At 37.8% G+C, this 27504-nt stretch overlaps 4 protein-coding genes across 4 annotated transcripts; 3 read left to right on the top strand and 1 right to left on the bottom strand.

Annotated features, from left to right (window-relative positions):
- Positions 1–1621: 1621 nt before the first annotated feature.
- On the top strand, positions 1622–6656 carry LOC101311317 (bifunctional 3-dehydroquinate dehydratase/shikimate dehydrogenase, chloroplastic-like). The gene is made up of 11 exons (XM_004288039.1): positions 1622–1660; positions 1805–2034; positions 2124–2229; positions 2398–2616; positions 3718–4064; positions 4158–4221; positions 4371–4479; positions 4583–4726; positions 5766–5914; positions 6039–6201; positions 6283–6656. Exons 1-11 carry the CDS (start codon positions 1640–1642, stop codon positions 6324–6326), a joined length of 1596 nt encoding a protein of 531 aa, XP_004288087.1. The 5' UTR covers positions 1622–1639; the 3' UTR covers positions 6327–6656.
- Positions 6657–7212: 556 nt separating this feature from the next.
- Positions 7213–9090, top strand: LOC101303942 (pentatricopeptide repeat-containing protein At2g36980, mitochondrial-like). Its single transcript, XM_004289203.1, has one exon. The coding sequence runs from the start codon at positions 7213–7215 to the stop codon at positions 9088–9090; it is 1878 nt and encodes a 625-aa protein (XP_004289251.1).
- Positions 9091–15023: 5933 nt separating this feature from the next.
- Positions 15024–18526, top strand: LOC101303651 (bifunctional 3-dehydroquinate dehydratase/shikimate dehydrogenase, chloroplastic-like). Its single transcript, XM_004289202.1, has 10 exons — positions 15024–15223; positions 15580–15685; positions 16005–16223; positions 16410–16756; positions 16895–16958; positions 17042–17150; positions 17252–17395; positions 17698–17846; positions 18224–18386; positions 18483–18526. The coding sequence occupies exons 1-10, from the start codon at positions 15024–15026 to the stop codon at positions 18524–18526; spliced, it is 1545 nt and encodes a 514-aa protein (XP_004289250.1).
- Positions 18527–19136: 610 nt separating this feature from the next.
- Positions 19137–25429, bottom strand: LOC101311033 (ethylene receptor-like). The gene is made up of 7 exons (XM_004288038.1): positions 25327–25429; positions 24126–25214; positions 23073–23441; positions 22712–22978; positions 22481–22608; positions 21877–22074; positions 19137–19781 (listed from the first exon to the last, which is right to left on the bottom strand). The coding sequence occupies exons 2-7, from the start codon at positions 25029–25031 to the stop codon at positions 19424–19426; spliced, it is 2226 nt and encodes a 741-aa protein (XP_004288086.1). The 5' UTR covers positions 25032–25214; positions 25327–25429; the 3' UTR covers positions 19137–19423.
- Positions 25430–27504: the final 2075 nt, after the last annotated feature.

Here is a 27504-nt window from a genome sequence, read left to right as displayed (position 1 = left end):
GTGTGATGCCGATGCTATTGAGTTATGATGCGGGAGATTCAAGCTTTTGCGTTTTGTAGACTTTTTCCTACTGACAGTCTGATCATATTTTAAATGATATGACGTGCCAGCTTTGTATTAAACTCTAAGCAGATCCTCTGTCTACCTGTTTCCTTGTCATGTTCCTTGTGTACCACTAATGATTTGACATGTGTTATTCCACATGAGCAGATTTAACACCAACTTGACATAGTTTGAGTAAAAAAAAGTGTATAATATTTTCTAATAAAAATCAGGAAAGGGCTAAAAGTCTGGAACACGCCCTTGAATTCGCATACGTCGAAGTTAAACCTACCACGTGACATCTTCCAGTCTACACAATCTGAAGTGAAAGGGTAAAGAAGTAAATTCGAAACTTAGCTGCCGTTAGCAGTATGATGATTATGTTATGGTAAAACTGTGAGGGCATTTATGACTTTGAAAACAATAGACCAAACCCACAGTCCAACCATTGACGGTCTAACCCTCTCTCCACAGTCCATATTCTTCTCGCCAACCTTTAACCGGATTACATGCCTTACACCACGTTCTTCTTGCAGTACTCGATCTGGGCATTCGTTGATGCTAGGCGTGAGGCTGGAAATTGGCCGCTTAAACGGTATATGGGCAACCCCTTTAGCCTTTCTCTCCGATGCGGGCCAACGGAGCACAACCTCTATCTTCTCTATGGTGTAATTCTAGGTCTCTTATGTCTTCCAGAATTGCCCCTCATCATCACAATGGTTAAAAGCCAATTTACAGCTCTTAAGGAAAAGCCACGAATGCCCTTCCGTAGCGTCCGTTTGGTGCGTGCAAAACCTAAAGGCGTATTCTAGACAATTTCTAAAAATTAAAAGATGTAAACTAATATTGACGGCTCCAAAGGACCAGTGGGGATGACATATTGTCTTGTCTCCAACGAAAGATGAGCAAGATGGTTGACGAGGGCATCAGAATCCTTACAAGCACTGCTCCATGTTCGTCGTCGTCGGTGACAAGTCACGTGACCAGGTACTCTCCTCTCTTCATTTCAATTTCCGGCGTTTTGGTTTCATGACCATTTGCTCTGTTTATCTAAATAGTTTAGGACTTTGACCAAAAATTTTGCATTCAATTGAAGAGAACAAGGCCCTATTGTAATGTTACTGTGTTGGTGAATTCTGCTGCTACTGCTACCCTTTGTAACGAGGTGTTGAAAATTCATGTCTACGAAACAACTTTCTGAATCTGTCTTATCAGTTAGAGAAGAAAAATATTACAGGCGGGAGGAAGATGATGAACCTGGGTATGAATATAGACCTATCCTAACTTCGTCAGAAAATTCTAGTATACTATATGATATAACATGTCTCACAAAATGTGTGGCTATCATGATTGAAGAAGCAACTAAATGACTATGTAATGACCATTTACCCCTTTAAAAGCCTCAATACGTGAATACAGATAAACCCAACTCGGTCAAGCAGGGGTTAAGTTGAGTATCACGTGTCATTACGTTAGTTGAGGACAGGGAGAGGGACAGTGAATCCAAATTCCCTTTGGGCTCTCACCAAACCCCAATCACTTAAAATCAGCAGCATCTACTTGGCTTGTTTCCAGCTCTCAACACCAACCAGACCAAATGGACTCTCCAACCCTCACGGTAACCTCTCCCTCTCTCTCTGTCTCTGATTGAGTTTGTTGTATAAATTCTCGAGCTTTTTTACATTCTGTTCAACTTTTTCGGATCATTGGGCACCTGAAAATGTGATAAAGTTTGCGACTTCACTGTGTTTCTGGGCTTCAGGTTGCTTCAGCTCAAGTGGGTGGTGGAGGAATGAGAAAGAGTTCAACGCTGATTTGCGCTCCGATAATGGCGGAGTCGGTGGCCAAGATGGTGGTTGAAATGGGCAGGGCCAAAGCCGTTGGTGCTGACCTTGTGGAGATTAGATTGGACCATTTGAAGGTCTTTGATTCCAGTGAAGATGTCAAGACCCTAATTGACCAATCACCTTTGCCCACTCTTTTCACTTATAGGTATCAATGTCTTTATGTCATTGAGCTTGTTTTGTTTGTTGTGCTAGTATGAGACAACTTTGTATCTGACATTATGTATGTTTTCCTAGACCAAAGTGGGAAGGTGGTCAGTATGATGGCGATGAGAAGAGTAGACTAGATGCGCTGCGATTAGCTATGGAGTTGGGGGCTGATTACATTGATGTTGAGCTTCAGGTTACTCTTAATGACTATGTAACTATAAAGCATTTTTCGTTATTTGGCATGTTGATATCGTAAGCTATGTAACCTGATAATGACAACAGCTAGATCATTCAACTTATGTTTATGTTTTTTGTTATCAAAAGTTTTGTTTATTTACTAATGTTATTACCTCTGTTAAAGGTTGCTCAAGAATTTGTTGACTTCATACGTGATAAGAAGCCTGAAAAGTTCAAAGTTATTGTTTCTTCTCACAACTATCAAGAAACTCCATCTGTTGAGGCTCTTGGCAATCTTGTTGCAGCAATACAAGCCACTGGAGCTGATATTGTGAAGATTGCGACCACTGCCTTGGATATCACTGATGTAGTTCGCATATTTCAAATAACCGTGCATTCTCAAGTAAGCAATGTAGGTGGTGTGATATTTATTGCAGTATTTTCAGCTTGGTGCAGAGTTTGTTTCCTTTTTTAATTGAACTCTAGATCACTGTTCTTGTAAGTAGCTTATATATACCAGTCTGTTGATCGATCTAAATCAATGTGTGCATATATATATGGTTGACCTAGGTGTGAATTTTATATGCTTTATGTTAGTGATAGTGTACTGTATATATGAGTTGAGCCTCAACAAAACATAAAGATAACTACTTCCCGATTGGAGGCTAGTGGTTTGAAAATGAACACGACCTTCCCAGTACCTCACACTAGTAAGCCTTGCATACCCTGGCCAATTCAATAATCTTAAACCATAGAGACCAATGGTCTATAGAGAATCATGTTTTCTTCTCTTTTATATGGTACATTAGATAATAGGTAAGACCTTTGACTGAAATATATGATTGATGGTAGTGGTACAACTGTGAAAATATGAGCTTAGCCTTGGCACTGTATTAAGGAAACTAGCACTGTGGTGGTGTGACCTGTAGGCCAGTGGGTTTGTAATGGGAGACAACCTTCCGTCAAGGGGGGAAAGACCGTCTACAGAAATCATCTACTGACCCGCTAGTGAGAATCTTGTATACTACACCACCTCAGATAGTACCTGTAATGTTTATTGATCACAGGAGTAGTTTGATTGTTTGCATGTTGAGTAGTGCTATACTTATTTCACTATAATACCAATGGTAAATAATGGATAATATTTTGCTGATATATAAGATGATACTATAATTAATAAGTAACATACCAGTCAAATAAATGGGGTTCATCTAATGGGGGACAAGTGTAGGGAGATTGCTTATTTGGTTTAGAAACTGATTTCCTCAGGAGATCAAGAGTCAATTGTAGATAAACATATCATTTTGATAGAGGGAACAACAATAGGATGCAAAAATAGCTCAAGTTACTGTCTCTTTCCTTTGTATGTGCACGTAAATGTGCCTGCAGGGACTGTCTTCTCCTTTTTTCAGAGCATAGACTGTCTTCTCCGTGAGTCATTGCATTTTTTTTTTATATCATTCTTAAGATAAGAACAAAATTTGACTTTTTGGTGGAATTTCAGGTACCAATAATAGGACTTGTGATGGGTGAGAGAGGTTTGATTTCACGGATACTTTGCGCCAAATTTGGTGGTTATCTTACCTTTGGCACGATTGATTCAGGAGCAGTTTCAGCTCCTGGTCAACCTACTATCAAGGATATCTTGAATCTATACAATTTCAGACAGATAGGGCCCGACACAAAGGTATTTGGTATTATTGGAAAGCCCGTCAGCCACAGTAAATCTCCTATTTTGCATAATGAAGGATTCAAGTCAGTAGGTTTCAATGGAGTTTATGTACATTTATTGGTGGATGACATTGCCAATTTTCTCAAGACTTACTCATCGGCGGATTTTGCTGGTTTCAGGTTCATAGTCTTTAGAGTTGATTATAAATAGTAGTATAAAGTTCAATTTCTTATTACATCAAGATCACAGCTTGTTGTCTTTATTCCTTACAGTGTTACAATTCCTCACAAGGAAGCTGCACTTAAGTGCTGTGACGAGGTTGATCCAGTTGCAAAGGTAGTGAATGATTTATTTTCTAATATTACCAGTGTTGACATTTTTGTTTGATTAGTTGACTGACTATTGATTCATACTGGTACATATAATTCACTTTTTTTTTACTAATACTTGTTCATAATTGTTTCTTGCTGGATCATGATATTCAGTCAATAGGAGCGATTAATTGCATTATAAGGAGACCAAATGATGGAAAATTATATGGATTAAATACGGATTACGTTGGGGCTATCTCTGCTATAGAGGATGGACTGCAAGGTTTGAATCTTGTTGTACTACTAATTTTCCTTCTCTCTTTCTTTATTCTATGAATAATTTTTCTCAAGGGGTGTCTGAGTTTCTGCTTATCTCCCTTTTACAGGTTCACTAAACGGTTCCCATGTAACTGGTTCTCCTTTAGCTGGTAGGCTCTTTGTCGTCATAGGTGCTGGAGGAGCTGGCAAGGCCCTTGCTTATGGTGCAAAACAAAAGGGAGCAAGGATTGTGATTGCCAACCGCACCTATGGTTAGTTGAATTAGTTCCAGCTTCTTCTTCCTTTTTATTTATTTTTGTTATAATCAATAAGCGTATGATTTTTGTTTTTGTTCTGCTCCTTTATTCTATATCTATTGACAATGATCAATTTTGTTCTCCTTTGGGTCAATTTACTATCCATGCTGACCTTTATAGAAGATGAAGGTTACCTGTAAACAAATATATTTTTAGTTCAGAGAATTGTAATATTTTGTTGTTTGAAATAGGTTCCATGTTTCTTCATGCTTCTAAACACCTTTACCCTGATTTCCGTTTTCTTGGCTCTTCGCGGTCACATTTCATAGTCTAACTGGACTGGGATAGTCAGCTTATCAAGAAAAGTAGATAACATAGCTTTTCAATAAAAAATAATGTGTGATATTATTATGTCTCTGAAATCTGGAGAGGCGAAAGAGCTGCACAAAGCATAAACTTGACCAAGCCTTGTCCACTTGCTGCCCTATATCATCGTTAAAGCGTAGATGACCCATATAATTGACATAACTAGACAAACCCATAGTGCTCAGCTTGTTATCCGACCTTTTAAACTTCTCCCTCATCAACGAGGTGCAATGTCTGGTGACACCCAGCAAACATTACTCTCAGTTAGAAATCCCCATGATTGTGTATTTATACTGATATCCTTAGCTTCCATATCTGTTTGACATGACCTGAATCTCTTCTAATTAATTGCTTGTATTTAACAAGTTTGATACCATGGAGCAGAGGGACCATATTCAATTTTCATAGGTTCGTACTTATTAAGAAAAAAGATCAACTACTATTTTAAAGTCTCATTATTTTAGTACAGATCTATACTATTGTCATGTTATTGCTGCTAAAAAAAGTGTTATTATGTTCTGTACATGAAGTGAGTAACACTAACACCTCATATTATTGCTCAACATTATTATTGGCTTTTCTACTGAGCTACTTCTTTTTTCCTCACTGTCCATTTCTACATTTCATTTCAAGATCCAATTCACTGGGATTTTTTAATCTTAGTATATGCTTATTGGTTTTTCTCAAGATCGAGCCAGAGAAATTGCAGACACAATTGGAGGAGAGGCTTTATCAATTTCTGATCTAGATAAGTTCCACCCAGAGGATGGCATGATTCTTGCAAACACAACATCTATTGGAATGCAGCCCAAAGTTGATGAGACACCCATTTCTAAGGTTTGTCTCCCTCCTATTCTGTTGCATGATAATTGTCAGTTGGCCTTACATATTCTAAACTATGTGGTGCAACATTATATAAATACTCGGACCTCTTTAGTAAATTGCCTTTCTGTTTTTGCAGCATGCTCTACGATCTTACACCTTGGTTTTTGATGCTGTTTACACCCCCAAAATAACCAGACTCCTGAGGGAAGCAGAAGAGTCTGGTGCCATAGTTGTTAGTGGCTCAGAAATGTTCATTGGACAGGCATATGAACAGTTTGAGAGGTTCACTGGATTGCCTGGTAAGATTTAGTTATATTACACAGATCGATATTATATAGTTTTGTCATCATCCTCTTACGCAGTTTAACTGTAAATTGCAGCACCAAAGGAACTCTTCAGGAAAGTTGTAGAGAGTACCTCTTGAGGTTTGTCACCTCAAGTCGTCAAATTCTTGCCTGTTCTATATGCCCCTATTAGGCATGAGAAACAGCGCCTTGTCAGCAGAGCCTTCAGACTCAAAGAGAAGTACACCCCAAGCACCCCTGTTATTAGTAGTTAGTAGTGGGTGCATTTGAATGAGAGATTAGTGAATCATGTGTTTGTATGAAATGCCATTTTTCAAACAAGCTTGAAATATAGAGCTCTTTGCGGGAGTGATAAATCTTTGTAAACAATATTATTTTGTGCTATATTGTGATTAGATCAACTCACACTTAAAGAAAAAAGAAGAAGACTCAGTTCATCTGATTTTTACAATTATCATTCTTTTTTCTTTCAGGTGTAAAAAGTAATTATTCTACAATGAATTTAAGCAATATACGATCTCTCAAAGAATGTAATCCTGCATAAGTGCATGTTGGAGGGAACTAGTCGTTGCCAACTTGCCAACAGACTCCTAAGTCTTAAGTGTACATACAAGAGTTGAACATGCACCAATGTACCTATGTAGATTTGGCTCAAACTATGTCAAATAATAGACGAACTTGCTCTTGGAAGTTGGAAGATTGTAAGAGGTAGGTTAGTGCTTTTGTTTTCTTTCAAATCCGTTTTGTGTATCGTGATGCAAAATGTTGTGGCTAATAGACATGCACACATTGGTAGTCTACACATTTGCTCCAACTCAACTTGCTCAAACTTAAGATAGGTAGTTTTATTACTACCAACCGTCAATTTGTTTGATTGTCTCTAACATTCCTAGCCAACTTGCTGACATTTGTCCTCTTTTTTGTTAAAAGGGACCTTAAAAATTGTGGCCAACTTCAGAAAGAGGACCTTGAGCTTTGTGGCATTCTTCCTCAGAAAGTCAAGAAATGAGATGCAATAAAACACTGATCAAAACGACGTCGAAGATAGCAGCCCTCGCAAGAATGGGTCACATAAAACACGCACGCCAACTGTTCGACGAAATGCCTCACAGAGACTCCATTGCTTGGAACGCAATGCTCACCAACTATACCCATCTGGGTCTTCACCACCAAGCTCTCTCTTTTCTTCGCCGCATGAGAATCTCCAATGCCACCCCTGATCACTTCACCTTCACCGCCGTGTTAAGAGCCTGCGCCGCGGCAAGTAGCCTTAAATGTGGAGCCACTTTGCATGGTTTAGTCACTGTTTTGGGTTACCAGTCTTACTTGCCGGTTAACAATGCGCTTGTTGATATGTATGGGAAATGCTTGGACCCTTGTAGTGCTAATAGAGTGTTTGAGGAGATGAGACTTAGGAATGAAGTAACTTGGTGTTCTTTGTTGTTTGCATACACAAACTCGGGACTGTTTGACGCGGCTCGTGAGGTGTTTTGTGTAATGCCTAGGAGGGTGGAGATAGCTTGGAATGTTATGATTGTGGGTTACGCGCGAAATGGGGAAGTGGAGTTGTGTTTGGGATTGTTGAGAGAGATGAGAGAGAGTTTATGCCGGCCAGATCAGTGGACTTTCAGTGCTGTTACGAGTGCTTGCGCGGAGACATTGGAATTTCGGTGTGGTTGCATGCTGCATGCTGTCATCATTAAAAGTGGTTGGAGCTCTTCTGTGGAGGTGAAGAACTCGGTTTTGAGTTTTTATGCTGAATTAGGTTGCCTTGACGATGCGGTTAAGGTGTTTGAGTCCGGTAATATGCTGACACAGGTGTCCTGGAATGCGATGATTGATGCCTACATGAAACTGGGAAATACTCATGAAGCACTTCGTGTATTTCAGCTATCCGGTGAACAAAATATTGTCTCATGGACGTCTATGATCTCAGGGTATGCAAGAAATGGACATGGTGAAGAAGCTGCAATCTTCTTTGTTGATATGTTGAGGACTGGACTCAAACCAGATGATTTCAGTTTTGCTGCTGTCCTTCATGCATGTTCGAACTTGGCATTACTTGGACGCGGGGAAATGTTCCATGCCTGCATAATTCACTATGGTTTCCATACATATGCGTTTATTGGGAATGGCCTGGTTAACATGTATGCTAAATGCGGGGATTTGAAAGGGTCCATCCGTGCATTCCATGAAATATTGCACAAGGATTTGGTATCTTGGAATGCGATGTTGTTTGCATTTGTATTACATGGAAAAGCTATCCAATCTCTACAAGTTTTTGAACAGATGGTGGTGACTGGGTTCAAACCAGATAATGTTACCTTTATCGGCTTGTTGATGGCTTGCAGCCATTCTGGATTGATCGGGGAAAGTCGTGCAATTTTTGAATCGATGCAGACAATTTATGGGCTCTCTCCTGAAAAAGATCATGTGGCATGCATGGTGGATATGCTTGGAAGAGGTGGTTACTTAGCTGAAGCGAAGAAATTGGCTGATAAGTATTGTTCAGTATATAGTGCTAAGACCAGCTCGTGTGAAGCTCTGCTTGGAGCATGTTCTGTGCATGGGGAGTTGGGATTTGGAAAATATTTTGGGGAATCTCTGAAAATAACAGAACCACATAATGAGACGAGCTATGTGTTATTGTCAAATTTGTATTGTGCAAGTGGGCAATGGAAGGAAGCTGAAATGGTTAGGAAGAGAATGGCAGATCAAGGGGTGAAGAAAATGCCTGGTTGTAGTTGGATTGAGGTGAGAAACGAGGTACTGTGTTTTGTTGCAGGGAAGAATTCTAATCCATTTATGGACGAGGTGTACATTACACTACAGTACATAAATTTTGAAATTAGGAATCCGTACTTTGTTGATGTTAGTGGTTGAAGGAAGTCAAGGAACTGAGATGTGTTTACTGTTTAAGAAACAAACATTCCATGTATAAGTTGAAGAGATACTCCAGTTGTAATGGATGCATACAACAAAAATGGTTCTGATAGTCTACCAGGAACTGTTGTTAATGGCTGCAAACTGCCATCAACAACAAGCTACCGCAACATCAGCTAGTTGAAAAACACTGGAGCCTGTAGTCATTGCCAATGATTAAGAATAGTCCATTCCTGGCAGAGGGGGAAGGAAACTCTATAATTTCAGTCCTGCCTATAAGCATAAACTTATCTGAATTTCTTGAGGTATTAGACAACAAAGTTGGCGTAGGGATGTGGTTGCCGCTAGATGTGCCTCCAACTGATCCCCAAATTTCTGCTGGTAATGCACCATTCGTTATGTTCACTTGTGCAGTATCCGTACAATATCCTATTCTAGGCTCTAGAGCATCCCGGAGTTTTGAGGTTTATGTGAGCCACCTGGAAAGAGGATTGACACAGTTAAACTGGGAAGCTGGATTCCCCAGTCTTCATGATGCTGAAATCTTATTTGTCAAGTTGCATGATAATCATGGTTTCCTAATGTTATCCTGTAGTCCTTATCATGGAAATCCCATTCTATTAGTCTTCTTCATGTCAGATGACTGATTCTTTGAAGCCTATGGAACCTGTGCCGCAGGGAGCTGGTATTTATTCATCTAGAAGGTCAAAAGGTTGGACTTGCTTATTCTGTCCGAAATTTCTCCCCAATGATCATTATGAGAAGGTGAGAGTTGCTCTCATGACATTTGAATATGGAATAATTACCACAGATGACGACCAGTCCTCGTCTTCCTTCAACATCAAGTACAAATTGCTTACTAGCTTGCTTGCTTGATTACGATTCCACAGTTTGCCCCAGTGATCATTTGCGTCTGGTTGGTACCTATGTGCTGTAACTACCTAGCTGCTGCAAGTTCAGTTTACCATCTCTTGCAGACTTTCACTATATTTTCAAATTCTTTAATTTTTTGATTTCCCTAAGGAGAGAGATAACTTACTCTAGTATTCATATTCATATTCATCAGGAATACATTATCCTTATCCTTGATCTACTTGATTTCATATTCCTTGTGATTGGTTTAAATTTGGCATTCTCTTGGCTTCCCTAGATATAATAATACAGAGAACCTTAAGACTTCATTGGGAAGGTTAGATTTCTGCTAACGTCTATCAACTAAGCTACAAATATTAAGGGATGCAGTCAAATGCTGTGTGTGTTTTCATCTCTTGGCACATTTGGAAATAAAGGAACAAGGGTAAGTATAGGTTTATGTGAATTCCTATGAGCTGTTGCTTCTATGCTTTTATAAAATAAGACAAGCCTGCCAACTATATGCTTACCAAATTTATATTGTAATTGGTCTAGATTCTGCAATCATGTAGAGTACTGAGGCATCAAGGAAACAACTGTTCCAACTCACTATATATAACTAAGAACAAGTGCATCTGTATTATAACATTAGTTGTTGTTTAGTATCTATCTACCTATATTGTGAACTATCGGATTGGCTGTTATGTGAAACTTGCGGACCTCATAAAAAAGAGAGGAATAATTCATAGAGAGCCGCCCCTAGATCTTGAAGTCTATATATACAGCAAAAGATAGATAACATATAGCAGATCATCAAGATCTTTTTAAGATATGGCAATGGTACCATGCAAGCGCCTTGTTCTTTCTGTTATGTTCTTTCTTTGTTTGATCTCTGTCACTACTATCAGAGGTAAATGTAAATATGAAACTTTCTCTTTACATAACTCGTCAAGATTTTCAATAGTCTGAAGGTTTTGTTTTTTCTTGTGGATTGGGATTTTTATACTTTTGGGTTTCCTTTGACAGCAAGGAGTTTGCAAGTGGCACCTAGTAGTAATGGAAGTGATCGTCAACAAGGCACGGATTATAAGTTTCCATCAAACCAAGATGGTGTTCTTGATGGGAGTCATGGGACTACTGAGGAAGTAAATTTTGCAGATTACAGCCCACCAAAGACGCATCCTCCACATGTTCCATCTCAGATTTTGATCTAAATCCTGATTTAGGTTTCCTTCAGTCCTTTTCGGTCTCTTGGTTGCTGATCATTTGCTCAGTTGAGTTTCTAAGATTTACTGAGCTTAACCAGCTTATGGATGTTTAGAACCAATAAACTAGTAATTGTTGTCAAAATTGCAAGGCCGTTATATTCAATGTTTTACAATTTCATTATGTAACTGGTAAACTGCAAAAAACTTGGAAAACTAAATTTGTATGTCAGTCATATATCCACATCAACGAAAACAGTTATAGATAACATAGCACTTAGGAGACCTTCGTGGGTCGTTTATAAACAGTGTTCTATATGCTGGTACTGTATAAGGTGATGCAGAGTAGATATATATGTTATACATCTGATGGACTGTTAATAATTTTTCTTTCAATATTCCCATAGTACATGTATTTTTACAAACACAAAATTGATCATGCCAGATTGCCAGACCAAATCTTGAAGCAATATTACAGAGAAATGTTGGTTCTATGACATGTTGTGTTGAGCCTAGCTAGCTTCAGTGACCCAATGCTGCATCTCCATGTGTTCAATTGTTTTAGTTTGGTTGTGTTTGTTTTTTTTTTTTGTGTGCTTTGTTACGTGCAACGCAAAAATGGAAATGGAAGGAAGCTCATCAGAAAGTAGCAGAATAGCAGATTCACATAACGAGACAATCTTTGTTTTTATTGACAAAATTTGTATTGTGCTAGTGGGAAATGGAAGGAAGCTGAAATGGTTAGGAAGAGAATGGCATTTCAAGGGGTGAAGAAAATCTGAAAATGCATTCTAATCCATTTATTGACAGGGTGTACGGTATATATATACTACAGTAGTGTTGCCTTTCAAAAAGATTTAGACCGAAAAATCGTTAGATCTTTTCTGTGTCTCAAATGTGTTTTGTTAGATTAATTACAAAAAAAAAAAAAGAAAAAAAAAGTGTTTTGTTAGCAAACGGACATATATAAGTTAAAAGAAAGATGGTAGTTGTGAATTGTCCGATGAAATTCATAGGTATAGCCGTATAGGAAGAAGCCATGTCAAATAGATATGACCATCTTTGGATTGTTAATACGATATATAAGGATCACTACTACAAATACTACTGCACCCTTGTACCAATCCAATTTGGAAGAAAAAAAATTAAGTCACTGCTGTCGAACATTGGTTTCATTCTGTTTACAGAAGCCACTGATGATTTGTGCTGTGTATTAGATGTGTTATTGGGGAAATTTCTAGTCGTGGTAGGAAGTGTTTTCTGTGGCATCCCTGCTATCTTTTACAATAAATATGGGACAGAAGCAGGATATGGCAAAGCAGATGTGATTTCTTGTGTCTATCTATTTTTACTACTAGCCTGATTCTGTTGAGCTCAGAGGAAGAAATGTAGCTCAACGAATAGGGAGTAGAATTTTAGCTCAAAGATAAAGGACAATCAAATTCAAAAGAAGGATGTAGATTTCTTGAAAAGCCTTTATGGCCTACTGAAGATTACATCAGTACTGGTCAGTGGTCACAATACTCAGTTACTCACAAGCTTGTTTCACTATTTAGAGTTCATTTCTCTTTTTCCACCAACACTGGATAGCTTGCCCACTTTTACTGGATTCGCTTTCTTCTGCATGAGTTAAGAGGACCATTCTTTCTCAATTATTTTGATCATTATCTCAGTGTGGTCACTGTGGTGTCATATTCGAATATGACACAACACTGATGAGCTGCCTTTCTTTGCTTCTTATATAAGAGGTTGAGAGTATGGAAATGTGGTTCAAGGGGTCACAGTCCTGGGGAGTCATGACTACAGGGAACGGTCTGTACGTACTACGTTCTTCTGATAATTTTTTTCTAAGGAAGACTTACAGGTTGGAAAGCTTAGTGAAGTGCACCACTGCCCTTGCCAAGAACCTGTCTTCGTGCTAAACCTTGGGAAGAATGAGAAGGCTGTTTGGCCAAACATGTAAACATATAACGGGACCTTCTTAGATCAGATTCAGAGCCAGTAGTGTAGCCTCAATATTTCGAGTTCAGTTAGGACTTTGGAGAATTCTTTATTCAGCTTGCTAGGTAAGGAATGATAGAGAATGATAGGAATTTTTTGAAGTATATATGGTGGTGTTCCCCTAATATTTGGTCTAGTCGCACTAGTAATTCCTTTGTAAATGGGAAACCGTGAGTTCAACTAATGACGCATTAGTTATATCATTGTATATGTGCAACTTCTCATTTTAAAACCCTAATGACCTACTTTGTTCTTTTTTTTTTTCTTTTTTTTTTTGGTAGAATTAAGCTAAGTGATATTCTTTATATATTTTTGGTCATCCTATATATTAAGACTTAAGAGCAAACTGTCGCCTTAATAGTTAATACAAGGTCAATGAAGAATTGATCCTCTTAAGATATAACTTTGTTTAACGCACCTTACTTATGATTTGTGGAAGTAACAACGAATAAACAAATTCAAGAAGATACAATATATGTTTGACGAGGTTGGAAAAATGTGCCTACATCCCGAGACAACAATTCTTATTCATTATGTAAATTAATGAGTTTACAAGAAACGATCTCACAATAGTGACTAGACTTCGGTGAAGTGGTAAAAACATCACTCCCTCTTGGTATCCTCTAATCAGGATGTACTCTCTCTCTCTCATCACCATACTGAGGCACTAATTCTTATAATCTCTCGAGGAACTCTTTCACCAAGCTAGTCTAGCAAAAGTCTCTACTCATGGACTCTCTAACTTCTCAAACTCTCAAAAGCTTGAATGAATTTGGATACCTTGATCTCAAACTTTGACACATGACTAGGTTCTTAATTGCATGATTGAATGCCTATAGACATATTGCTTTCATGGCAGGTTGTAGGTGTGAAGCATGAAAAGCTATATCAACCTTTTTCATGCATTTCTCACGTTTTGTATATATTTGCATGCAACCATTAATAATTTTCATTCATCAATAATTCATGTCGACAAAGACTCCAACCAACCTTGATTTCTCATTTTCAACAACTTCTTCTACGTCTTAACGGTCTCGAAATCTAACTATGCAGTTGCGAAAATGAGTACAAATTAATTTGCCATCATCAGATTATATCTCATCATCAATTGAAATTAACTACTGAATCATATATAGTTGTAGCAAACAATGAGGATTCCACCAATATATCTACTTCCACAGTTGGTGTTGTAATAAGGGATGACTTATAAGGATTCTGTTGATTCAAACTCATAGATTCACCGGTTTTCATAATGAAGCTCCTCGAATGCCTCAGTTGTTCAGTTCCCGTATTGCAACTCTCTAATAAGGAGCACACATATCCACCTTGGAGAGATAGAAGATTATTTCTCCATCGGTTTATAGCTTCATGCAGCTACCCTGGCTAGGCTATGGCAATGGACATTGAATATGTTGCTTAATTATTTTCATTGCAATTGCTAAGAGGACTCCTCGGTTATTTTCTTGCTTTGAAATATGATGTCGGTGTCGAATATTCTGAGGAATCTGAGCTACCTTTCTTTGCCATTACTTTCCATCAATGTCGATCGTATATTCCGCCATTATAGACATGACCCCGGCCAGGCAAGGGAGGGGTCTGCAGTCTGCACTAATTAACTTCTTCAACCCTTATTTAGAAGAAGCTTGAGTAGACTTGCAGGTAAAAAAAAAATTGTAAAGTGGACCCCCTGTGCTTATCCCAAACTGGGAAGGATAACTAAGTAGGCTGTTTTGGCCAAGCAAACAGATACCTGGGAGCTTTCTCCTTAGATCAGTTTCTGAGTGCGTGAGTGGTGTAGCCTCAATAGTTTGAGCTACTATTCTGTCATTTCTCACTTTGGGGAACTTCAGCTTTGCTAGATAAGGGTTTTTGGGAATGATGGGGAGTTCTACACTAGTTTGCGCTCCGATAATGGCGGAAACTGTTCATAAGATGGTGAGAGATATGAGCAAGGCAAGAGACCTTGGTGCTGATGTAGTGGAGATCAGATTGGATTATTTGAAGGTCTTCAATAGCAATCAAGATCTTAAGACCCTAATTAAAGAATCCCCTATGCCAACTCTTTTCACTTATAGGTAAATTTGCCAAGAATATTTCTTACCCCTGATAGAGCTTCTTTTCTGGTTTGCCCTTTACTAGTTTCTCGTACAGAAAAGTGTTGGATGGAAAACTAAAAGATCGAATTGTTGAAGTACCACAACTTATTTGTTTCTCTGTTTTGAACCATTTCGATCACTATGACCTTTATTTTTAGTTTTGATGCATGGCTATCTACGATTATAAAGTCGCGTGCATGCACCTCTATCACTTTGCTCATCCACCTAACTGTTCAATATGGCATGTTATCTGCAAACAAAAGTGTCGGTATTGAAGTTGGTAATGCCTATATAAGCAATTCGAAACTCCCATCTGATATGTTGCATCTTTCTAGACCAAAGTGGGAAGGTGGTCAGTATGATGGTGATGAAAAACATCGACAGGATATTCTTCGGTTAGCAATGGAGCTTGGAGCTGATTACATTGATGTAGAGTTTCAGGTTCTGCTCCCTTGTGCATATGTAACTTTAGAAAGTTATATATCGATTTATTAACATTATCTCATCCATGAACTGTAGATAGAACTCTGAGGAACTGATAGTACAACTCTAAACATGTTCATTGCACTAGCTAGCTAGAGGAAGAAGCATGTTCGATCTATACTTTTACATTTTTCTTCACCTAAGAATTAAACAAACTACGCTTGCATTACAACTAGGATGTTAGAAAATTCGTTTACATTCTGTTATGGTTTAACTTCGGCACTAGGATTGTAGATCATGAATTACCTTTTACGAATGCTGTTACCTGTGACTGAAGGTTGCTCATGAATTCATCGACTCCATAAATGGAAACAAGCCTGAGAAGTTAAAAGTTATTGTTTCTTCTCACAACTATCAAGATACTCCATCTGTCAAGGATCTCGGAGATCTTGTTGCTAGAATACAAGCCACTGGAGCTGACATAGTCAGGATCACGACCACTGCCTTGGATATCACTGATGTAGCACGTATCATTCAGATATCTGTGCATTCTCATGTAAGCAGCATAGGTGTTCTTGATACCGTATTGTACTTTTAAGCTTTGTTCATAGTTTCTTTCCATGCTGAGTTGAATTCTCATTTGTGGTTTTGTAGTCACCTTCATACATTGCCAGTATATAAGAATTGAAGTTGATGGTTTCCATTCTAAGTTCCACTTTTCATAATCTATACATGTATTCAGGTCCCAGTGATAGGACTTGCAATGGGTGAGAGGGGCTTGATTTCAAGGATACTTTGTGCCAAATTTGGTGGTTATTTTACTTCTGGTACGCTCCATTCAGGAATTGTTTCGGTTCCTGGGGAACCTGCCATCAAGGATATATTAGATGTATACAACTTCAGACTGATAAGACCTTGTACAAAAATGTTTGGTGTTATTGGAAAGCCTATCAGCCACAGCAAATCTCCTCTTTTATACAATGAAGGATTCAAGTCAGTAGGTTTTGATGGAGTTTATCTACATCTTTTGGTAGATGACATTGCAAATTTTCTCCATACTTACTCATCAACAGACTTTTCTGGATTCAGGTTCACATTTCTATAAGGTTTTATACATATATATTCCTTAGGATTGACTTGAATCTGATCGAAATATCTTTGTACCGCAAGTTGTTCTTGCTGTATTAATCCCAAGATAACAATTTGTAGTACTTGAATCTAACACAGCGTTGGGATTCCTCACAAAGAAGCTGCTCTTAAGTGCTGTGATGAGGTTGATCCCATTGCCAAGGTAGTGAACAAACCATTTGTATTTTAATGCTGACATCGTTCGTTTGTGTACTTACCTTTACTCTTGATGATCAAACAATTCAGTCAATAGGAGCTGTTAACTGCATTGTAAGGAGGCCAACTGATGGAAAATTATTTGGCTTAAATACTGACTACTTTGGGTCTATTTCTGCAATTGAGGATGGACTTCGAGGTTTCTATTATGTTGTACTTGCTAAATTTTTTATTCTTTCTTCATTCTGGCAAGAGTTTTTCTTCCTAAGGTGATGCATGTTCCCTCTCATCTTTTTACAGGTTCACATGATAAAAGCAATATCATTGGTTCACCTTTAGCAGGTAGGTTGTTCGTTATCATGGGTGCTGGAGGTGCTGGAAAAGCACTTGCTTATGGTGCAAAGCAGAAGGGAGCTAGGATTATAATTGCCAACCGCAAATATGGTACTCTCCGTTCCAGCGTCTCTTTCTCTCTTTTGTTCCAATGAATTCAAGAATTATTTGTTTATATGTTATGCATATATGGTCTGCAATGTTTTGCTTCATTCTGAACATGTAACTTTTGCTGTCTTCTGCATTATTAAATATAGATTAGTCTTTCATATATGGTAGGATATTATTTGAATTTGAACGTTTCTTTGCACACCTTAATGAGAGTAGTATTTCCTGCAGCTTTGTTTTCCACTGTCATTGTTCATTGTTGATGTTCACCATGGTTTTTGTTCCTACGTTTCTTTTTCTTCAAGATCGAGCCAGAAAACTTGCAGATGAAGTTGGAGGAGATGCTTTGCCTTTTGCTGATTTAGCAAATTTCCATCCAGAGGATGGCGCGATTCTTGCAAATTCAACATCTGTGGGAATGCAACCGAATATTGATGAGACACCTATTCCTAAGGTTTGCTAGTTGCTACTTGCTACTCTTCGGTTCTGTTACATTATCAACAATCATCTGAGCTTGATATATATGATATTTATGATCATATATGAATGTGCATGTACCTATAATTAGTATGAAGTTATGAACTTCATGAGCACAGTGAGCTATAACCTTGAAAAAAAAAAAAAAAAACCAACTCATTTGCGTTTTGAAAAGCATTGAAATATTTTTTGGTCTCAAGTGATGATGGTTTGGGAGAGTTCAACGTGGAAACTCTAGCTACCAGAGACCGGTTCTTATGTTTCATGTTCGGATACCTTCACCAAGTGCTTATTGATTGATCGACTCGAAGTCGCTTCAAACTTCTCATGGCAATAGCTTTCTATTTTCAACAGCATGCTCTGAGATCTTACTCGTTGGTGTTTGATGCCGTTTACAACCCCAGAATGACTAGACTCTTGAGCGAAGCTGCCGAGTCGGGGGTCAGGGTTGTTTGTGGGGTTGAGATGCTCATTGGACAGGCATATGAACAGTTTGAGAGGTTCACCGGATTGCCTGGTATGACTATTTGTATCACTTAAAGAATACTCACATTCTATATATTCAATATCTTATACAATCTATTATTTACCTACTTTTGATTGTCAATTGCAGCACCAAAGGAACTCTTCAGAAAAATTATGGACAATTGCCTTTGAGGTTTTCTTGTTTCTGCTTGAGGTGGTGTGCTGGTTCTATCACCAATGAGGCCTTGCATGGGATGTTACCGACTTACTGAGCAATAAGGGTTCTTTTCCCTTGAATCTGGTGTTACTTTGTAAACGACTTTTTCTTGCTTCCGCGAGATTCATTTGAGAAATAATGTAGAAGATTTATGTGATTCATGCCTTGTATTGCACTCTTTTCACAAGAAAATGCTAACAAATGTTTTGAAGAAACTAGAACTTCAGGTTCGAAAAGTCGAAAAGTGATAGTAGACCAAATGGCATTGGAACTTTGGAAGATTAAGAAATCTTAACTTGACTGTAACAATTCCAAGGTAGATAGCCACATGAGCATAGTTGATCAATCCAGAATACACCACTCTCTGTCTCCTCCTACTTTCTCTCTGTATTTTTCTTCTTTGGGATTCTTTTCTGAGCTACTCGCCATCAAGAATCCTGAAACTAGATTTTAGAACAGTGGATTTTTTTGACACCTCCATGCAAATGTTCTGGGTCAGTAAATTAAACTGTTCCTGCTCCACATTGATTTGCCAAAATAGGAGAAAGTATACATCTGAAAAAAAAAAAAAAAAAAAAAGGAAGAAAGTATACATTGCTCTATACTTTCAGTAGACAATAATCAGTTTACATTGATGGGTCATTATTCAATTTGCTTCTATATCTTGTAACTATCGCACAGAAAAGAGGATACATGGAGACAGCTCATAACATACAATTTCCCCCAGCAAAACATCAATCCACCTTTATTGTGTTGCAATAAAAATGACACATTCTATATACACGATACAACACTATAGCTACCGCTTAGAAGCTTTCAGCTCTAATTTTCCCATTGAAGACTTTCTAAGCGGCAGCAATGTTCCTGCATCCTTACATGGCCTCAAATAGAACTCGATGCTCTAGTAGTTCTGATAAAACACTCCTCATTTTATCAACTGAAACAGGTTTGAGTATAACTCCGTCCATACCAACCCTCATGCAGCTCTCCTTTGTCATCTTATTTATGTTTCCAGTAAGTGCAACTAATACTGGTCGTTCATGACGTTTTGTAAACTTTTCATGAATCTGGATGGCTAGTTCAAAACCATCTATGCCAGGCATGCACACATCCATGAACACCACCTTGTGCTCCTGTGAAATAACTTGCAAGAACTCATCACTTGAGCTTACAGTTGTTACATCACATCCCAAGTGCTCAAGGAGTCCCTTCGTAACTGATCTGCTGACTCTGCATGGTTGATGGAAAAAAGAAGATTATACAACTTCAGTATCAACATATTAGTTTGTATTCCTTAAGTCGTGATTACATCAAAACTTGCATATCCAAGTTGAATAATGGTCTCAAAGGACATGGAAAGTAAAAAGGGTCTAGAATTTGATCATTAGGAAAACATTTATCTTCCGCATAAATGAACTGCTACACTCATTTGCTTTCATTCCAATAAAAATGACTTCAAGTAAGAGAATAAATACACATACTTACGGAAGTTTGATATGCACCATGAATACTCAACACATCCAGTGCCTAGAAAGAAAAGTAAACTAACTTCCCCATTCTATTTACCTACTTTTCCTTTGTTAAATTTATCACTATGGAAAAATATGAAGATAAAAAGGAAAACTGGTTGATCCAGCAAGTGTATCTAACTCTGGACAAATCAAGCGCATCACAACAAGTTCTTGCCAGAGCATAGACCACAGTTGGCAGCAGTAGAGGAAAATGGGCCATGGGGAGGAAAGGGGAGGAAATAGTACTGAAACATGCTGGCTAAGACAGTGATTGATCAAAACCAACTTATAGGAGAGCCCGAAGTCTAAGTGATGGTGCCAATCTCGATTAGTCTGCCTCTGCTAAAATGCAAATTAAGGTTGAGAATGGAAGGTCTCGACCAGTTCTAATCAAATTTTAGGCCCTGTGCTTGATAAACTTATAATAAAAGTAAGAATACGAATTCAAACATGTCCTTATTGAAATGGTCATCCATACAGTGTACAATTATAAATCCAAAATTGGAAAAGAAGTTATATCAGACTAGGCCAGATTAGCAAAAAGAAAAAAGATAAAAAAAACTCAATCTGTAGAATAATCCTGACATTTCAGCTGGCTTTTAGCCTTGTATCTTATTGCAAACGTTATTTCTGCAAGGTGCAAGTCAAGCACCTGGAAATAAAAAGAGTAGGTGTAATGTACTTAATCCTTGTTCGCAAAAAATAAAAATAAATAAATAGATAAAATAAAAAGAATTGAAATTTGTTTAGTCCTTGTGGTTTGAAGTCGGTCTGTTTAGTCCTTGTGATTTTATTTTAATCTGAATAGTCCTTAAAAGTCACAATTTTTCATCCAAATAGTCATTATGATTTTTATTTTTAATCTGAATAGTCCTTAAAGTCATGATTTTTCATCCAAATAGTCCTTCCAACAATTTTCTCAGTTGAATCTCAGTTAAAGGACTATTTGGATGAAAAATTATGACTTTAAGGACTATTCAGATTAAAATAAAACCATAAGGACGATTTGGATGAAAAATCCTGACTTTAAGGACTATTCAGATTAAAATAAAACCATAAGGACTAAACAGATGTCAACTTCAAACCACAAGGACTATACAATATTTTACCCAATAAAAAATCTATACAGATCCATAAATCATCCCTTAAATTAGAGATGTAATCGGGGAAAAATTTCTATTATCTTGATCCATCGAGTCATCTGCAAGATTGGATTTATTAATTTTTTATTTTGCCAACTCAAACCTAAATTATCATTCCTAAAATGACCTTATCTAATATAATTTCAAGAAAAGTAGAAATCAATATAGTAATTGTAATCCTAAATTCTTGTTATCTTGTACTATTATTTCTTTACGTTGATTTCAAGTTCTGTAATTATACGTGCTAGTGGTTAGGTTGATTTTAGGTTCTTCACTTGCTACCTTTTGGTAAGGTTTATATAGATACCATATATCTTGTTTGCAAGGAGGTAAAACATTCATGCTTGCATACTTATTGGTTGAGTTGATTTCAACGTTCTAAGTTTTGTAAATAGATATAAAATTAATTTATAATTTTTGGAATTATAACATATAATTACACGAATTCAAATTTTAAAATTTGGAAAAATAGAAGTAATAACTATGAATTTCGCAATATCCGGTAATTTAAATATGTTGTCTTTCTAGACTTGAAAGGGGTTCAGAAAAAATGGTCAATAGACCAAAATTAACAAAGAAAAAAGTTACTGGACTGCATCCATTATTGTACTACAAAGTGGACCTTGATTATTAATCTAAATAAAAGGAGAACAAAAGGTGGATGTTACTGACCCATTATCATCCATGACAAGAACTTTCAACCTTGGAAAGTTTGTTTGAACATGAGTTGTGTGCATCTTAGGCAAAAAAGGCAGCTTAGACTCATTTGATCGCTCCGGATAGCCGAGTTTCACAATGAAAGTAGAAGTGCATCCCTTGCCCAGACCATCACTTTCAATCCAAATATGCCCCTCCATAAGATTTACAAATCTGAATACATCATGCATAAAGAGATGACATCAGAACTCCATCCTTATGAAGAAATTCCTTACAATACTAGTTCACACTCAAACTTGAAATGTCAAAAAATAGGTGAAATAGCAAACATAAGCTCATTGCACTGTTTCTTTCTTTGTTCCTTAATAAGTCAAATCCCCTTTGGATACTGTGCAGTATAAAAATGGGGCAGGCCTCATGCCAAAGCCTAAACTAGGATGCAGTAAAACTCTAGCAAATGCTAGTTAGGTACTAGTTTTTTTTTTTTTTTTGGGGGGGGGGTGGTTGACCACATGGACTAAGCCCTGTTCTTTGGTTCTCCTCATTTAAGCATGAACTGGTTGGACTGTATATGCAAACAGAAATCAAGTTGAATATGGCAAAGCACAAAGTGAAGTACCTCTTACAAATTGCAAGACCAAGTCCACTTCCACCAGAATTGCGAGTAGCTACTGACTGATTTTGTGCAAATTTGGTGAATAACTTCGGAAGATCCTGGGGATTGATTCCAGATCCTGAATCTTTTACCTGCAATAGAAATAGATGATGTAAATTGCAACACTAACTTATGATCAAAAGATTGATCATTCATAAGACAGAAAGAATCCAATCAAGTATTTGAAAAACAAACCTGTACACGCAGATAAAAGTGATTATCACTTTGCACAGGAAAAAAGTCAGCAGCACGGAAATCTCTTAGAGATTCTGATTTCGCAACAAAAGCAGTAATTGAGATGCTCCCTTCTTTTGAAAACTTGACAGCATTCCCAACAACATTTAGAATAATTTGTAGAAGGCGCTTTTCATCACCAATCGCATAAACTGGCAAATCTGCTGCTAAATTTAGTGTAACTGACAACTTTTTCACAGATGCAACAGGCTTAACTAAATTATGAACCTGCAATAAGAACGATCTTTGTAAGGCAAACTGCTACAGTAATCAATTCAAGCATGCTTCAACAGAATCAAAATCAACTCATGGTAAACATTACCTCTATGAATACAGAATGGAGGTTAAAAGTTGCTATGTCAAGTTGAAGGCTGCCATCTTCAAGTCTTGAAAGGTCTAGTACATCATTTATCAGAGTAGCCAAAAGGTTGCTGCTCTTCAATATTGTCTCAACCATTAGACGCTGCTCCGGTGTCAGCTCAGTTTCCTGCAGCAATGAAGAAAGAGCAATAATTGCGTGCATCGGAGTTCTCATTTCATGGTTCATTACTGCCAAGAAATCGTTGCGAGCACGAATCGCTGTTTCTGCTTCCCTCCTAGCCAGATCGAGTGCAATATTCTGCTCCATTAGTAGATCCCTTGCCCTCCTTGACTCTTCTAAGATCGCAGCATGTGAGAGAGCAACTGCTACCTGTATTTTAATTCATAAGATTAGAAAAATTGATGCTTCTTATTATATACAACCATTACCAACAATGCAAACAATAAACAGTTCAATATTTCAATATGTTTTCAGAAGGCCAGTTCTTATCTTTTCAGTTATTACATGACAACTATGTATGTTTTGCTCTCATTATATCCACCAACTACTGCAAGACATTTTTGTTCTTCCTTTATTATAAGCAAGACATCTATGAAGGTTCATTATTGCAAGCATCAAGCTACAGATTGTATGACAGTTTCCTAGGAGCTAATGTGACTTCATCCTAATCCAAGGACTGTTTAAGAATCAGAAGCCCAAGCTAACAACAAAAAACTGCATCCTAGTCAGAAGTACGTTCTTTATAGTTTTTGATATTTTATTTCCCTATTAATTGGTATTAGCTTCATACTAGGGGAGACAGTAACCGCAATTCACTCTTCATCACTGGTTCAACAAAATGGAAATTTCTATTTGACAAAAGTTATATCAATATGTAAGAGATACTATGGGGAACATCCAATATATAAAAGTGAGTAAAAATTATACTATAAATACTAGAGGAAACATCGTATATATCCCTAAACTATATTATAAATGCATAAAGTAACCATCTTGGAAAGAGACAACAATAGCATAAACGAGACTTTAAAAAAAAAAATTATAGTTCCTTACCTGGTCAGCAACCACCTCAACAAGCTCTAACTCATGCACATGCCATTGCCTTGCACTGTCACAAGGGAGCATCAAAACCATCAAGGCATAACGTTTAGTTGAGAGCTCTGGCCAATCATTGATTTGGAAGTTCGAGAGGTGCAGGAGAGGGACGCGAACTGCAACAACCTCTCCAGGCATATGCTTTCCCACAAGTGGCCTAAGTCTTGCCACTGGGGAATTCGGCGATATCTTCACGGCACGGTTGCTACTAAACACTTGATTGATCACAGGAAGATGTATGGGTACGGTATGTCCTACAGGATTCTGCTGACGGAGTGTATACGATAGCTGCAACTCCAACGCAGTCCGTGTGGGCATCCACAACGCACACTCTTCCAACGCCAAAGTCCTACCTAACTCAACCAGTGTGGTTTTCAGTATAGTATGCCTATCAAGAGTACTCCTGATCTCATGGGTCAGCATCCTAACATGCCGACCAGTTTCCTCCTGAGTCCTAATCAGCCCCATTTCTCTATCAAGCTCCGCAGCCTTATTCTTCAAAAACAACTCCCTAGTCTTAACACTCAACAAGTCAGGAATTATATGCACAAGCATCAACGCCGTGGCACACGACACCACAGCAGTCAGAACCTTGGCAGTAGTCATAACTATAGCCACAGTCCTAGAATGCATGTTGAAAGTCCACAAGTTAATGAGATGCGTGGCGCCACACAACACGATGAATGCACCAAACTGCACAAGCACCCATCTATACGGAAACACCGCAGATTTCTTCACAAAGTATATTAACTCTAGAGGGATTGAAAAATACGCAATAGCAATAAAAAAGTCCGAAATGTATTGATACTTGATCAACAGCTCATCGGCCGGCCATTGCGGCTCGATACAGTTACAGGCCTCCATCAGAATTGAGAAACCTATGATCACCGATTCTAACCGCCCTAAAACCCTAAACAGTCAAGACAAACAGAATCGACCCCAATTCGTATCGAAAACAATCCAATTGTGGCTACTGGTTTTGGTCTTGCCAGAAATTAAAAACTACCAGGTCACCTGGATCGTGGTCGCCGGGAGAGTCGACAGTTGCTGCGGTTGAGTTTGGAAGCAGAGAAATCAGAATTTCACAGAGAAATGAGAATAGAATGAAATAGGGAAGAAGACGAAGAAGAAGGAAGCGAGGGGCAGCGATGGTATTTACCTGTTGCTGGTGATGGGGAGGTCCACTGAAGATTGAGGGATTGGGTTTGATTAGAGCTCTGAGTCTCTCAAAGGGAGAAGAATGAGGCACTCTGGTTCTTCTCCTCTCTGGTGGGTTTGTTTAGTCTTCCCACTTTCTTTTTAGTCATCTCGAGACTTTTGCCTTCTCCCAACCATTTTGCTCTTTCCAAAAATGACAACGGTGACGTTTTTGGTTTTAGATTATAATACTCGTGGTGGTTTGGATTAATGTTATTGGTACATATTATATGTATTTATATTGTGATTGATTCTATTAAATTTGATTTTTTTTCTTCCCCTAATGAGTAACACTTGGTTAAAGTCTCATGACATTTATGCTCTCGGACTCTCGGATTATGATACATATAGCGGTGCGAGTTAATGTCATTGGTTCATAGGACTTATTTCTTGATCAGTTTTCTTAAATTTAATTTTTCACCCTATGCAATTTGGTAATAACGAGTTAGAGCCTCATGACGCGTATGGATCCGGATCATGATACACATGGATTAATGTTGTTGGTTTGTATGACGTGTACTTATTCGGTTGGTTTTTTAGAATTAATTTTTCTTTTCACCATCTTCGGTGCTTTCTACCAAACAAAGGTGATACTATTGGCTCAGACCACCACATGATAATGTCACATGGTACTCCAAATTATAAAATAATCACTCTATATTTTGATGAACATTAAAGAGCAAACCCTCGTAACAATGGTATCGTGTGCCATTCTCTTATTCTATCAATTCACTTCGGATCTACTATGTTATCAGACACAAATTCATACTTCGTAGTTATAAAATGATCATCTCTCCAAAGTATAGACACTTCTATAAGTTTTATGTCGCGTGTTCGATACTCTAACATTTTTTGGCACTTACCGAAGCTCTTGTGGTTGACTTTGACTTTTTAACATTTTAGAAGACACAACATTGGTACATGTGTTGCTATAATTGTTCTAAATGGAAGAATGATTTTATTAAGGAGTAACTAGTGTGTACATGACTGTTGGCGAGCTATGGCCTAGTTGTTTGCCTACTCGAACATTGAGGTCATAGATGTTATAAGTTCAAACCTCATTAGCATATGTAAGGGTGATGTGAGTTAATGGATTTTAATTAAATAAAATGCACAAAACACGTCTATTACATAAATCAGTAAAATAATTCATGGCGTAAAATGCATATAAAATGAAAGGTAATCATTGGACTTGATGCCGAATGACATCGTTGCACTATGTATGTCTCAAAAATAGTATAAATGTAGTAGTGATAACCGTTACCATGATTGTAACCATAACTAGGGGATACACCCTGCTAGAAGAGCGAGTTGTGACTCCCAAAAGACCAAACGTCGTCAAGGGTGTCAAAAACTTGAATAGCAACTGTACCATCTAGAATAAGAACCAAAACCTCCAATTCAAAAAAGAATAAAAAAACAACTCAGCCTAACCCATTTTCTTGGGTTCTAGATCCGAGCCCACCAATGAGTGGGACTTAAGCCCCTAACCCAACTCATCCAAGTTAGGCACACAACTGCCTGAGCCCACATTCAGGAGTTCAAATTTACTCTAGGCACCAAGAGTTGTCCAGCCATCAACCGCTACCATCGTTCCGATTTCAATCTCAATTGTCGCTTCGACGTTAGTTTTCGTCTTCGCTCCACCATCTGCTGTCGGAATAAGCTATTAACAGTCTCATCCTCCAAGCCAACTCAACCTCCTACAATCCAGAACTCCCTTCTCTAGAGAATGACTCATTGGATCCGACCTGAGTTTTGATTCGTTCTCCAAAACTAGTTTCTTTTTTCATTGCCCCCAATGTTTTTCACCAAAGTCGGTATTGATTCATATCATAAAATAATTACTCTATATTTTATAAACATTGAAGTGTTGTGTACAAAAATGCATACAATTTGAGTTGAGAGTGATCATCATACGGTATATAGTGGCTAAAGTCCAAGATAGCAACTTACCTCTGATATCATAAAATGAAAGCTAAGAAAAATCTATCATATTAAGTAGAATTTATCTACAATTAAACACTAAACTTGTTCTCAAATTTAATTTATTGTGATATCTCTACGATGGAGATTAGAGAGAGAGAGAGAGAGAGAGAGAGAGAGAGAGAGAGAGAGAGAGAGAGAGAGAGAGTAGACG

Source organism: Fragaria vesca, linkage group LG1 (genome assembly GCF_000184155.1).
Source record: "Fragaria vesca subsp. vesca linkage group LG1, FraVesHawaii_1.0, whole genome shotgun sequence".
NCBI lineage: Eukaryota > Viridiplantae > Streptophyta > Magnoliopsida > Rosales > Rosaceae > Fragaria > Fragaria vesca.
The sequence above is the reverse complement of the archived record's forward strand: the minus strand, read 5'-3'. Positions and strand labels throughout refer to the sequence as shown.